Genomic DNA, 15,371 nt, shown 5'->3' with positions numbered 1-15,371 from the left:
TTTGATTTCCTGAACATTTGAAGATGTTGAACATATATCATATGTTCTAGAATAAAGATTTGTTCATTTTCTTCAAAGTTTTATACTTTTAATGGTGACTGCAATGTCACTTCTTCGCATGACAAGATTTTAAATATTAATGCACTACATTTATCTGATGCTTTTTATCCAAAGTGATATACATTTTTTTTTTTTTTTTTTTTTACAGTATGTTTGTTCCTGGGAATCAAACCCACGTTATTTTGCACTGCTGTAAATATATACACTTTTTTTTCATTAAATGTCAACATTTCCTTTGCTTAACCATCTTTCCTTTAATTCCAGTGAGGGCAAATCTTAAAGCTACAGGCTTTTCTTCTTCTTAACATTATACCCGTGCATTATTTCTCCCTTTTTGTGCCTATAAAGCACACATTTTTTGTGATCTCTCATTTGAATTCAATCTCAAGTATTTATTAGCATTTTTCTTGCAACATGTTTATTATTTTTAATTATGATTATTAGTTACATGCAGGGCTTAAAAAAAAAAAAAAAAAAAGTTCAATCTGTTCACTCCGAGTAATATTTTAACATTTCTGTTCCTGTGTTCCTCTGACATTATTACCTTTCCGAAACTGGTTCGGGTGGAAGAAGTGCCAGTTAATAACAATATCTTATACTTTGCCTATAAATTGCCTAATAATAATAATAATGATAATAATAATAAAATACAGCATTGTCTTTACTCAAAAAGAAAAGGAAAGAATAGAGATCTAACATTAGCCCGTTTACGTTAACGTTTTCTCCATAATGGCCATTTCAAAATTTCGATACTGTTCAGAACTATAACATATGATTTCGTTTCTGTTTCTGATTCTGATCATGTCAAAAAAATTTAGTTTTGGTTTTCGTTCATTGAGCCGGTTCAGAGCCCTATTATAGTTTGATAGTTCAGTTCTGCTGCAACAGTCTGAAATAACATTCTTACATTTTCTGATTGAAATGTGACCACATTGCTTAGGTGTTTAGAAGCCGTGGGATGTTATTGGTGGTTAATTTCTGACTTAAGTAAAAAATAAGAAGCCACTGTCAAGTCTTTGATATTCTGGTATTGAGATATGACTTGGTTGTGTCCTTCATTGTGATTGTTACACTCCAAAACAATGTGCCAGGTCTGAGCCTCCAACACAAGAACTATACCGAAAACTTGTTTATGCACTTTACTACAGCTCTGCATGCCAGGATTATCAAAGTATCTTAACATAGAGCTGATTCAGTAGCAGCACAATTGCTGCAGGTCTTTCCTGAGATTGAAAACACCTGCATAACAACATTGTTGTTGAGCCTGAAATGCCATGGGTGTAGAGGTCTCAGAAGGCCACATTATGAGTCACGGCACGGAGCATTATTGTTCTGCTGCTTGCAGACATGTTGTCCATTGAAAAGAGTTTTAATTGTTTAAGTCAAAGCGATTCTTTGAGAAGTGTATTGCTGATAAACATGTCACGCACTGTCTGACTACCTGCCTGGACTTGTGTTGTTACCATCAAACATATCTGAATATCTGACCTCTCTGACTTTGCTGAAAAGTAAAAGCAGTATTCATACTGTTCCAGAGCGGGGTAAAAGGTGTTGAGGATGGCTAATATCAGTTGGGAATTGTTATATGGACTTAGGTTTCTTCATTAGGACCTTTTTTAACCGAAATATTGAATTGCATGTTGTTGTTTGTTATTATATTTTCAACGTTCTCCAAACTCATCAGGCACTATAGGAGAAAACTCAGAGCTGTTATCTAGGGAAATAGAGGTTGTATAAAGTAATGAATAAAAGGGGGCCAATTTGTACCAGAGAGACCCTTTATTTCATAATGAATTTTTTTTTTACATTTTTGTCAAAGGGATTTGTGAGTGTGAGCAGTTGTGTATACAGTAGTAAGAAGTGAAACCTCCTTTATTTTCTATAATCTCATTCAAATGCTCTCTGTGATCAGACCAGAACTAGCAGAGAGAAGATCCTTAGACAAAACATTTTCTTATGACGTGTTTTAATGGGTTAACTAGTCAAGTCCTATAAGCACAACCCCAAGTCAAGCACTGTCACCTCTTGGTGTAATTACAAGGTCAAAAAAGACTACTGTCAAAGGTACATGCTTCAGGCAGAGGTTTTGCTTTTCTTACAAATTTAATTTAATGTACGATTAAGGAAATGTTAAAATGGGAGGGATTCTGAAGAAGTCTAAATACTAGCATGTTTGTGTCCTTAGTGTTAACACTGCAAATGTTGCCTTTTCGATTGCATGCTACATGCATTTTGATTGATTAGATTGGATGAGTTTGTGGGTTTCATTTACACTTGGCCACATAAGTATATTTATGCAGAACGGAGATAAATCCTGACTTCAGTTTGGACCACTTTCAGGATGCTGAACATCATTTGTTCGTGTATTTATTAGCGCTAATCAATTGTGACGGGATTGCTCGAGATGGAAGTTAACACCAGGTGTAAACAGGGTCAATGTTTGTGATAGAAAGTTTCACGTTTAAATGCCTTTACTTGTATGTGTATTAAAGACAATTGGAAAATGAACAGAAGAATATGTCTCTCTGTTTTTCTGCAGTTGCTGAGAGAGTTAAAACATCCAAATGTCATCGCCCTGCAGAAAGTATTTCTCTCTCACAGTGACCGCAAAGTCTGGCTCCTCTTTGACTATGCAGAGCATGACCTGTGGGTGAGTACACATGCACTCAAGCTATTATCATTTTACTCTTTTTGTATGATAATATTTTATTTCTATTTTTTTATTTTTTATTATTATTATTATTATTATTTTTTCTATTTTTTTTTTTTCCGTTTAGTTTTTGTTAGGTTCAGCAATCCTTCAATAGTTACTCTTTAGTTTTTATTTAATTAATGCTTTTCATTACATTATAGGTTCAGTTTTCTATGACTTTCAGCAGAATGTCTGATATGTGGTCTTCCTTAAAGCAAAATCATGTTCAGTGTGAATAAGCCAGCGCTTTTTGAATGTGTCATTATTTTTTATATATATATAAAATTGTTAAATTTAATATATTTTTTAAATGTTCATTCATAATCTGTTTTTGGTGAAGTACATCAAATTTCACAACCAGAACAAACATTGCACATGTGAAAAGGTCAAATTATCTAATATTTTAAGAGTATTTTAAGAGACTGATATTTTCTGATATCTAGTATTTTAAGATTTATTAACAGCTGCACCAGTGCAAACCCTCTTTGGTGCAACATGATTTACTACGGTTTGCTCTGTTTCACACATTGTCAGTAAATCAATGCAGAACTTTCCACTCCCATCTGTGCTTTTATGTGATTGCGTTCTCACACTAATTCGCCCTGTCTAGTAAATCTGGCCCTTATTGACCTTGACATACAGGATCTGCAGGGGTCCTCTAATTGATAAATATTGTTTGTGAAAATTGATTGATGCCGCCTCATCAGTGAAAAAATGTGCAAAGTGATCAGGAGAGATGGAATATTACTGATCTTAATTTGGTCGTGCATGACCTTAGCAGCAAAACAACTAGAGGGAAAAGATTTATTATGATCATATATCAGCTAATTTGAACACACAACTCTCACGCAACTTTAATATGTTGTAGCACATCATAAAATTTCATCGAGCATCAAAGGCCAACAAGAAACCCATGCAGCTACCGAGGGGAATGGTGAAGTCTCTGCTTTACCAAATCTTAGACGGCATCCATTACCTGCATGCCAACTGGGTCCTGCACAGAGATCTGGTGAGTACAAACACAAACCTGATATGAAGCCATTGTTGCTTTGTGTGTGTGTGTGTGTGTGTGTGTGTGTGTTTGTCCCGTTTGTTTACATTCACTTAAGCCTTGGCTACATGAATCATAAATGTTATGTAACAGGAACAGCAGGATATTCAGTGCTTTTGTATTTTGGAAGGACTGTTTCCACTGTCCTCAGAATATAACTTATATCTTATTTTCCAAAAGAGAATCAGTGATGTCAATTAGAATAGAGAAAGTCACTGCCTTAGCAGAAGTTTTACTTACTTTTTGTCACTTAAATCACTTAAATGCACTTTTTTATGTAAGTGAAATTTGCTAGATTTACTGTTATGGCACAGTGTTGTCATCAGTCTGTGAAAAAGGTACCTACACTTCAATATCATCTTGTTCTGTGTGAACATTACTTTTAAAAGTAACGTGTTACATTATTGTGGTGGATTATCAAGTGTGCAACTGCAACTGCAACCAGAGAGCAGTCAGTCTGTTTCTTTGATGGAGACATACAGTAAACATAAAAAGAAATGTTACTTTTCTGTGGAGTGTGTCTCTGGGCAGAATTTAAATCCATTTTTCAGCAATGAAATGATGAAACAAAAGGCAAAAATGTATAAATAATTATTAATAAATGTTTTGGGGGAGAGAGGTTGTCAGTAGTATTTGTCAGTGATTATTTTTATTCAAGAAAAGTAAAATGATTTGCTCATTTGAAATTGAAAACTCGCAATACAGGTGATTTATGGGCATGCAATATTATGCACTACACAGAAAAGTCTGATAAAAGTATCTACCCTTTCTACATTTTATGTCTGCATTTTGTGAGCAAAGGTGCTCTTTGGTTTATTTAAAACATTGACTACATGTTCCAACCATGTATGCAAATAGTTTAGGCAAGGAACTATTTGACAGTCAAAGTAAGAAGTAAATAAAGTTGTATTTTGACTGTATTAGGCTCTATTTTTTCAGGTGTTTTTCCGGTAACTCAGTTGTGTTTACAAACCCAATCCATCACTGGATTCTCCAGTCTTATCTTAACTAAACTAAAATATGTGTGCAATGTACAGCTGATTTTAACATTTGTCAAAAGCATCAGCGCACAGACTGGGACTGATATGGATTGAATCCAGTGGAAAGTGTCACTGTGATGTAATCACCTCAATCTCTGGTGTGTCGATCAATAACATGACCCTGCATAGACAGCAAGGAAATTACCACATTGAAGGCAATGTAGGAAGAAATGTAGGAAGGACTTTGTTAAAATAATCCAGGTGACAACTTTAATTTTATGAAGCTACAAATTTTTATTTTTTTTTTTGTGCACAAAGAAAACTATAATAATGACTTTATTCAATATTTCCTCAAAGGTATGGGATAGGCACTAGAGATCGACCGAAATTGATTTTTCTATAGCTGATGCCAATGTTTAGAGGTCAGAGTCAGCCGATGGCCGATGGCCGATATGTGCTGCTGATTTTTAGGGCCGATATCTTGAAGTTTTCACCTTCATTTGCATGCTAAAATGTCACACTAATAATAAGTGGATGCACAACATTTCTAAACTTATCATCATTTATTGAGCACTGACTTGAACCATCTCTCGAATCTTAATTTTGTGCACTGCACGGTATTAAAATAAAAATATATCCAAAGTATTTATCAAGCAGAATTTTTCAAGTTTGTTGAAACATAAATGTAAACTTAAATATACATTTAAATAAAATAATTAAAATTGTATAAATAAAAATAAATTAAACTAAAAAATACTAAAAAATAATTTATAAAAAATAGATAATAGTAGTGCTGCAAACACACTAGCAACCAGAAACATTTGTGTTTGGTATAAATGACACAGAACATCTAAAGTATCGCAGTCTGTTCATTATTAAAATAAAGTACAGTCAGCAAAACATATAAAAGGTTACACTTGTCAGTTTAAATAGACCGTATACCGTCCTCTCTGGTGTTATGCCAAGGACGTTTTTGCTCATGTGAAGAGGATGATCTTTTCCGTCTAGTTTACATTAAAAAAAAATTAAAAATATAATAGTTTAACATTCAGATACATTTAGAATATGGAAATATTTGGATATGTGCAGAACGAGGCATGAGCAATAACCTCCAAATACATCAAGTCAAACCCGCGCTCGCTCGTCCTCTTAAGCCAGCCACGCATGCACTGTCACGATCTAATGCACTGTAAATGCCAGAAAAATAAAAAATAAAAAATAGGCCTACCGGAACGCAAAAATTCTAAATCAAACATTTTGCAGAACAGGATCAAATAAAGTACTGGTCATAATACTTGCATAAAATGTTTGATGTGAAAAAAGCTGTTCACTTACTGCGCAGCACAGCCACAAGCGCCACAGTGAAGTTTGGGATCATTTTATTTTTAATACTGTAGTGTCATTTGAAAACATTGCAATTGCGTTTTAAAATACAACAACGTGCACCACGAAACCATTTAAAGAGGCGCATTCAGCGGTCTCCTTGACGGGAAACAGTCAACAAAGTAAAATGATCTCCAACGTATGGCGCGCTCTCTTCATTTTATCAAATGATCATAATCACATCTATTCATTTTACAGTCCTGCTACTAGCATTTTATTCAGACTAAAACCCCTTTAATTTAATTTCCAAGTGGCTTTTGCAAATAATAATAATACCGCTGCAGACACATTTTGCAGTATTAAGGTTATTAATTGATTGTTAATTTAAACGACGATCGACCATGGAAATGAACGAATATTGACATCCCTAAATGCAAATGAGCTGGATGGAAAACTGGCTATTGTCTGCATCAAACCATGCTTCTGATCAAATGCGATTCACCATTCTGAAAAATTTTTCTCAAGATAGAATTTTTTGTCTAGTAAATTGAATGTTGTATTCGAAAGGAGATGCAAAGAAATTACACATTGCTGGGTGTTAGATTTTTTAGAGTCACTTATTTGCTTTAAAAAGTCTTTTAAAATGTCAATGACGTCATACACATTCACATTCATTAGCAGAATGCTAGCATGTCACGGGCAACAACAACTCAACCTGTAAGAAAGCGAAAGGACATAAGTACTCGTTCATCAAACTTTTGACCTATAACCCATGTTGAACTTGCAAAACCTACAATCAGATCTGAGATTTCTCAACGGCAATCGGGTGAAAGGGACAAATTTAGCCGTCTAGCCTCATAGACTCCCATTCATTTTGCACTCATGGCGATCGCCCCCAGTGGAACTCTAGTGGTACTGCAACCAAAATTCGGTACAATAGGTCTTAATAGGGAGTGGGAAGGCTCTCCGTAGATGGGATCTGTTTTTGCACACCTGTGTTTACAGCGGAAGTTTGAGGTGGCTGAACAAGCGAATAACACACGTCATAACCAAACATTATGTGATTGGCTTACGGGTAACCAATTATTTTAAACTTCAGACAAGCGCCCCCCCCCCCCATGTGTCAAACATGTGTCGTTATGAGTATCTTTGAAAGATAGTGTGCTTTATTAGAATTCTAAAAGGTTTTTGTTAGGTTTTATACAATTAATATTACTTCTTTTCATGAAGATTTCATCTGTTTCATTTAGAAGAGCGATAGATAGTTCAGCACCTGCCACAGCTTCACTGTGAAACAGAATATTTCCCTAAACAAAATGGGTGTCATGGCTATTTGGCGTGAACAGATACAGTACTTGTCAAAATTAAATGTATTAAATGTTTTATGTGAATATGTTGTAACATTAAATTTATTCCTGTGATCAAAGCTGAATTTTCTGCCTCATTACTCTAGTCTTCAGTGTCACATGATCCTTCAGAAATCATTCTAATATGCTAATTTGCTGCTCAAGAAACATTTCTGATTATTATCAATGTTGAAAACAGTTGCACTGCTTCATATTTTTGCAGACACCATCTTATACTACCATTATCCTAATGTTTGGGTGTGTGTTTTAAAATAAATGAATCGTCTGGCATTTCCCTGGAAATTTGACGACTCACTGGTAAAATGTAAGGTCTTTCTATTACAATGTTCCATGCTTCTTTATCAACAACCTCAATTATACCCCTCAGAAGATTTCATTTGTGTGCTCACTATTGACTGGACAAGCTTTGGATTGGGCCACCACCGCTTGGGAGGGGAAACGGCTGTCTTTTCCATCATTTGATTGCTTCCTGAAACATTTCCGCAAGGTGTTTGAGCATTCAGCAGGTGGAGAGGAACCTGGAGAGCAATTACTTGGGAGGATGAACCATTCACAGTTGAACTGCAGTCTGAGCTCGCCTGTCGTGACAAGGGGAGAACCCTTAAACAGTTTATTTATCTCCTCATCAGCATTGACAATCTGATGCGAGCACCGTCCTTGCAACCTTCCTGTGAACCCTCAAACAACCACATTTTCCGCCGAGTCCGTACCCATGCAGATTGGTTTCACTCACCTCACTGATTAAGAAAGAGAGAGGAGTATTCGCCATCATCTTTGCCTCTACTGTGGCTTGTCCGGCCATCTGAAAGCTTCCTGCCCTACTCGTCCTACCTCTCAAGGCTTCCCTGCAGTGAGTTCCAATCTCAAATCCACAAATTGCCTAGAAGTTCCAGTAACCCTTAAATGTAATGAAATATGTACTAATACCATAGCACTGATAAATTCAGGGGCTGCAGGAACTTTTATCTACATAAAGTATGCCAATATTCATAATCTTCCTCTTCTTCCATGTGAATCACCTGTGGCAGTGGCAGCCTTAGATGGACGTCTTTTGAGCTCAGGACAAGTCAAATTCATCACCGAGGATCATTGTCTTTAAACTGGCATACTTCATACTGAAACCATTCGTCATCGTATCTCCCCAAAATCCCATCATCCTGGGTCTGCCCTTGCTAGAGAGACACAATCCTCAGATTTCATGGACAACCAGACAAATTGTTCAGTGGTCTGATTCCTGCCAGCATAACTGTCTACTTACCACTTCATCTCATCCTTATTCATGAGCAGTCCAATCTATAGTGAACTCACCTGTTCCGGGGTTACCCCCTGTATATAACAACCTTATCAAATCTTTCAGTAAGACAAAAGCCTCACAACTGCCTCCACACTGATCCAGTGACTGTGCCATCAACATGATTCCAGGAGGAACCCCATCTAGAGGGGGTTTCCCTCACAAACCAGAATCTGAAGCAATTAAGACATACATAGAAGAGGTTCATCTAAAGGGTTCATTATACCATCCACCTCACCAGCCTCAGCAGGCTTCTTCTTCATAAAGAAAAAGGATTGAGGCCTCCGACCATGCATTGATTACCACAGTCTTCTCCTGCCTCTAGTTCCTGTAGCTCTAGAACAACTTTGCACAGCTAAATACTTCACCAAGCTCGAACTTCGCAGTGCAACCTAATTAGCATGGAAAACTGCATTCTCAACAACTTCCGGGCACTGTGAATATCTTGTTATGCCATTCGGATTGGTCAACAGTCCTTCAGTCTTCCAGGCCTTCATTAATGCTGTGTTCCGTGACATGCTTAACCTATGGATCATTGTCTACATAAAATATTTCTTAATTTATTTGGATACCCTGGACTCCTATGTGCAACATGCACAGGCAGTACTTCAGAGACTCTTTGATAATCAGCTTTGATAATCTCAAGACTGAGAAATGTGAGTTCCACCAGACAGTAACATTCTTCCTTGGTTACATAATCAGTGCAGATGGGGTAGCAATGGATGATAAAATGGTACAGTTTGTGCTCAACTGGCCTCAACCCATGACCATAAAGGAACTACAATGCTTCTTGGGCTTTGCGAATTTCTACAGACAGTTCATTAGTGACTACAGCATCATTGCATCCCCTCTCACCTCCATGATAAAAGGAAACAGACATTGTCTGCTCTGGTCTTTGTCTGCTACCATGGCATTCACCATGGACTCGTCCCATACTCGCTGAGAGACAATGTAATCCTCTCAAACTCAACCCTTGTTTCTTCTATTCTCATGAACTCAACTCTGCAGAGCAGCCCTGCAGAGTTGACCTTGGTGTTGAATACCTCTTCGCTTCAGGACCCGCTCTCAGGGAGGGGGCTCTGTTACAAATCAGGCCTCTGTGGCTCTCTCCGATTGCCACTGGAGGGAATCCTCTCCTGGAGTTACTAATGTTCATGGACTTCATGACGTCCTATAATCCCTGTGCCTAGGATTAATTGCAAGCACAGGTGTTTCCCCTTAGCTCCCCTATTTAAACTGCTTCCTGACTCTTACCCATTGCTAAGTCTTGTATTGTCCCAGCTACTTTTCTGAGCGTTTCTTCCTGTTAGTTTGACCTCTTGTGTATGACCCTGGACTGTTTGACATCGTGTGATTCTCTGCTGCCTGCCCTTGTGACCATACTGTTGGACTCTATTCACTATTCCCTGTCTGCCGCTTGCCTCGACCCTCACTCTGTTACAGTTTGCTCTTCTAGATTGTCTCTGTTGTTACTGATGATGGTGATTGATTACTGCCTGTTTGATTCAGTTATAACTAGGGATGCACCGAAATGAAAATTCTTGGCCGAAACCGAAAACCGAAAAAGAGAAAACCAAGGCCGAAAACCGAAACCGAAACACCGAAAGAAATTATGCCAATTATTAGTACCATTGCATTTATTGCTATGACCGTGTACTAACTTTACTAAAATTAAGACATTGCAATTGCATAAATTAATATTAAAGTTTCAAAGATAATTACAATCACATAACTTATTTTAAAAAAAAAAAACATAAAAAAAACATAATTACAAATGATGCAAATATTTATTAAGCACATTGCAACAATGCACAGTATAAAATAAAATTCAAACAAATTATTTATCCCACTCATGTGTATATTTAATAATAATGTACAGGCCTATGGCCTACAGAAAGGTTTTAAAATGAACTGTTCTCTCATAAAAACAAAGTACATTTAGGTGAAGTGCATTTGAAATTTTCTATGTAGGACTAGAAAGTGCATTACTTCTCCAGTTGGCAAGACTGTTATCACTTCTGGGGATGGGGACTTCAGACAGATAACCATCTAGCTGTTGAGCAGTTGAGCTTGTCATCTGCCTGACATTTGAGAAATATTTGAGAGAGTGTATTTAAATAGGGCCAGGGCATAAATAAAATTTTTTATCAAATTAAAGCAGAAATCTAGCAGAAAATCTAGCATAAATATGGCTACAATCTGATATTATGTATGTATATATGTTTGTGTGTGTGTGTGTGTGTATAGTAGCCTAAGAACAAAATAGCCAACGTATTATTATTATCTGAGGCACTTTCTTGCAGAATTCCACTGAACATATCAGACAGCGATGGTGCATGCCCCTCATCTGGTGCAGAGACCAGTCTTTTTTTCTGCGCTCTGATCTGTTTCCTGCACTTGGCGCTTCTCCGTCTCCATGCGGGTTTTTCGCATCCAGCGCGGCCTGGATCATTTCTTGTGCGCGCTGCCTTATTTCCGCATCCAAGTAATGGTCTTTATAACGCTGATCAAGCACATTCGCGATGAAGTGCAGAGGATCCGAAAAGATCTCAGAGAGACGTGTACTAACAGACTCTATAAGACTGTACTTTTCTTTGTTTTTACTTCGTGGTCCGTCTTAATCTCTTTGTTACTAGACGCTTTAGTGCTGCGAATAAAGGAATACGAAGAGAGAGAATGTTCTCACTGGTGTTAAGTGAATGTCGCGTGGAGCTCGTGGTCTGCGCTATGCATGTGCACGTGCAGGTCGCGGTTTCTGTTTGCGTCATCACAACATTTCGGCCGTGTTGTTTCGGTGATAAAAGTCTATCGGCCGAAAACCGAAAAGGCCATTTTCGGCCGAAAATTTTCGGTGGCCGAAATTTCGGTGCATCCCTAGTTATAACGTTATTAAAGCTGCAAATGGTGCCGCATGCCTCTGAACCTTCATTACAATATAATTTGTGGTCTTTGTGTTTCAGAAACCTGCCAATATCCTGGTCATGGGGGAAGGCCTAGAACGAGGAAGAGTCAAAATTGGTAAAATGCCATACTAACTACAGTGGATTTCAATATAATTATCAAGATTTCCTCAGTGGAAAATCTATTTTATTGAAGTTGCAAATTATTAGAGAAGAAAATCAGATTTTGAGTAATTCTGCTGAACCATTTTTTGGTCAAACGATTGTTTTTTAGGTGATAATGCCAAGGTTTAGAGAGCTTATTTGGCTGTAGGGTCAGTCAGAGCAAATGTAAAGCCATTGTCTTACATAAGATACTATTCTGGGTGAGGACTATAGGGGTTGTGAGGGCTGTGGGCACTATTTTTACCAGCCTGTGGAATTTGTTATTGTGTTTGGTTACACTGTGGCTTTCAATGTTATCTTGACTCACTTGAGTATTGGAGCCACTTCACGTAAGCAGCACAACTATTTATTTAATTTCTCATGGGTTATATGACACATGGGACAAAACATGGCCAACAATTTCCATTAAGTTTTGAAAATAGCAAAATATACACTTTTATATAGGTCAGATGCAGGGTTTCCAGGTCTGCACAACAAAACCAGCACTATCAGGTTAAGGATAAAAATATCTATAAAATTGCATAAAATCCACTCCAAAATCGCATTCCGTGGGGAGGGGGTACTTTCAGGGGGGTTCCGTCTCTGTTGAAATCGTGTTCTGGGGGTACGGGGAGTTTTGCTTCAATGAGCAGACTTAAAAATAACCACGGCAACATTCAACAGGAAAACCACAGACGTGGCAACACTGATCAAATGGTATAACACAAATATTAAATAATTTATTATTAAAATACTATTTCAATAATACAATTATTTTTACAATTATGATGCCACATCTCATGTCACTTCATGACCTCTAAAACCCACCAGTGTTTCATATTGATTAAAATGCATACCAATGGCTGTTCATTACTTTGTAGAAAGTCTTCTCTTCCTATGTTCATGAAAAACTTTATAAAAATGTATTAAAAAAAAAAAAATTATAGATCACCTTAAGCTGAAATTATCTAAAAACAAGTAAGTCACTGTTATCAGAGTGGAGTATTGATGGGTTTATATCTTTGTGTGTCTTAGCTGATATGGGTTTTGCCCGACTGTTTAACTCTCCACTGAAGCCTTTGGCTGATCTGGACCCAGTGGTTGTCACATTCTGGTACCGAGCACCCGAACTACTGCTCGGGGCGAGACATTACACCAAAGCAATCGGTAAGTTATGTGATATGTGCATTTCAGGCTGTCTGTCTGCATTCTTTGTTATCTGTACTAAATATTCTTTTACTTTTTAGATATTTGGGCAATAGGCTGTATCTTTGCAGAGCTGTTGACGTCAGAACCAATTTTTCATTGCCGTCAAGAGGACATAAAGACCAGCAATCCTTTCCATCACGACCAGTTAGATCGCATATTCAGTGTCATGGGCTTCCCAGCAGGTGACTAACCTTAACTTATCATATGGCCACCTGTACTCTGTATTCAGTACAGTATTCTACTCTCATTAATTCATTTGTATTCTATTTTAATTAAATATAAACATTTTTACATCACTGGAAGACCTGAAATTTATTTTTCTTTAGAATAGAAAAACTATTTAAAGTTCTACATTTCTTTTTCTTTTAGTGCTGTTCTTGACTTGCTTCTTGCATTTCCCTTAAGTTTAAATATTCTAAAAAAAATTCACTTTCTTCTAAGCCTGATTTGTTCTGTCCTTATTTGGGTTCACTTCCCACACGTATTTGAGTTGCAAGTTTGATATATTAACTGCATATATGTAGGGGCCAAGCACCGAAGGTGCAAGGCACCTATAGTATTCATTAGCGTCATTTTTTTCTTCCGCCACAAGTCTATGGCAGCCCATAAAACCGATTGCGGGTAAGTTGTATAATTTGGCACACTGATAGAGGACATTCCCATCATTAACTACAGCAAATTTGAAGTCCCTAACTCCAACTCTCTAGCGCCACCACTTGTCCAAAATTTCAATATTTTTATGCTAATATCTTTTGAACCATAAGCCAGAAAATTGAAATTCTTTTTTCCTCTGAATCCTTGGCTCATGCCAAGTTGAATGGACTACAACATTTTCGCTATTTTCGATTGTTCGGAAAACCTACTTTTTTGAACTCGTCCTAGACGGTTAGTCCGAATTTGACGAAAATTGGCTCAGACCATCTTCAGAGAATGCTGTCTAAAAGTTATGGAATTCAAGTTGATTCGTCGAACCATTCTCGAATAACACGTGAACAAATTTGATGAAAAACACGCAAATATGCATGTGAGGCTATATCTCGCCAATGGTTTGATGTATTGAGACCAAACTTGGTGTGTTTTATAACAAGCATGACGCAGTGCCACCTAGTGGTCAGGAGATATGAAAAATGTATATTTTTGCTTATAACTTCAGAATGGTTTGGCCAAAAATCACAAAACTGGTCTCTTTAGATTTGGTGGGTCATGTCGAGTCGAATGATATCCAATTTTCCCGTGTCAGCCATTTTAGGTGTAGGCCATTTTGAATTATGTTTTAAAATGCTGTATTTTTTAAACGCATTACCGTATCATTACGAAAATAATTACAAAAATATTCAGCTCCATGCCCTGAAGGTACTCAAAAACAGCGCCACCTTGTGGTCAAGTGTTATAATGAAATATCAAAAAAATGCTAATAACTTTTGAATAAATTAGACTATTGAAATGACAATGGTATCCCTATATTCTTTGTGACCTGCCGAGAACATAGAATCTAATACTTCCTGTCCACCATTTTGAATAATGTTGAAAATCTACTTTTTCGAACTCCTCCTAGACCGTTAGATATACCTAGATTTTCACCATATTTGACGTGGATCATCTTCAGACCCCACTGACCAAAAGTTATGGATTTCGTGTCGATATACGAAACGGTTCTCATTTAGCGCATCAACAAATTTGCTGGAAGGATGCCAAAATGCATTTGAGGCTGTATCTCAAGAAAGCTTCGACATATTTGCACCAAACTTTATATGTGTCATTGTCACCTCACACTGACCATGCCACATAAATTTGGTAACAGCGCCACCTATTGGTCAAGAGTAATTAACCATTAAATAACCATGAATAATTACACTTTTAAAAATGCTAATAACTTTTTATTGCATTAGCCTATTTAAATGAAACTGGACTCAAAATATTCCCTGGCTTATACCGATAACATAGATACCAAATATGCCAGAGTAATTGAGCCATTTTGATTTATGTTGAAAATCTACTTTTTCGAACTCCTCATCAACCGTAGGTCCGATTTTCACCAAATTCGAATCAGATGATCTTCAGACTATGCTGACACAAAGTTATGGATTTTGTGTCGATAGACAAAACCGTTTTCGCATACCACAGCGACGAATTTGTTGCACAATGACAAAATGACACTTGAGGCTGTATCTCTGGAATGCTTTGGCATATTAACACCAAACTCTGTGTGTGTTATTGAAAAGTCACACAGAGTACACCAAATTCATTTTTTTAACAGTGCCACTTATTGGTCAAACTTGATAGGCCAAGTAATTTTTTAGCCATTTTAATTACAATAATCCTAAAATTGCTGTTATTGCTCATTAATGCATTTG

General features: G+C 37.0%; 1 protein-coding gene across 2 annotated transcripts in view; it reads left to right on the top strand.

Annotated features, from left to right (window-relative positions):
- The window catches only part of cdk19 (cyclin-dependent kinase 19), a 53,360-nt gene that overhangs the window by 8,935 nt on the left and 29,054 nt on the right, over positions 1–15,371 (top strand). For both annotated transcript variants that reach the window (XM_052534846.1, XM_052534847.1), the window contains exons 3-7: positions 2,600–2,710; positions 3,621–3,761; positions 11,725–11,782; positions 12,844–12,975; positions 13,056–13,199. In XM_052534846.1, the coding sequence (XP_052390806.1) occupies positions 2,600–2,710; positions 3,621–3,761; positions 11,725–11,782; positions 12,844–12,975; positions 13,056–13,199 (586 nt within the window). The remainder of the gene's footprint in view (positions 1–2,599; positions 2,711–3,620; positions 3,762–11,724; positions 11,783–12,843; positions 12,976–13,055; positions 13,200–15,371) is intronic.

The sequence above is a fragment of the Carassius gibelio genome, chromosome A20 (genome assembly GCF_023724105.1).
Source record: "Carassius gibelio isolate Cgi1373 ecotype wild population from Czech Republic chromosome A20, carGib1.2-hapl.c, whole genome shotgun sequence".
NCBI classification, from domain to species: Eukaryota; Metazoa; Chordata; class Actinopteri; order Cypriniformes; family Cyprinidae; genus Carassius; species Carassius gibelio.
The sequence above is the reverse complement of the archived record's forward strand: the minus strand, read 5'-3'. Positions and strand labels throughout refer to the sequence as shown.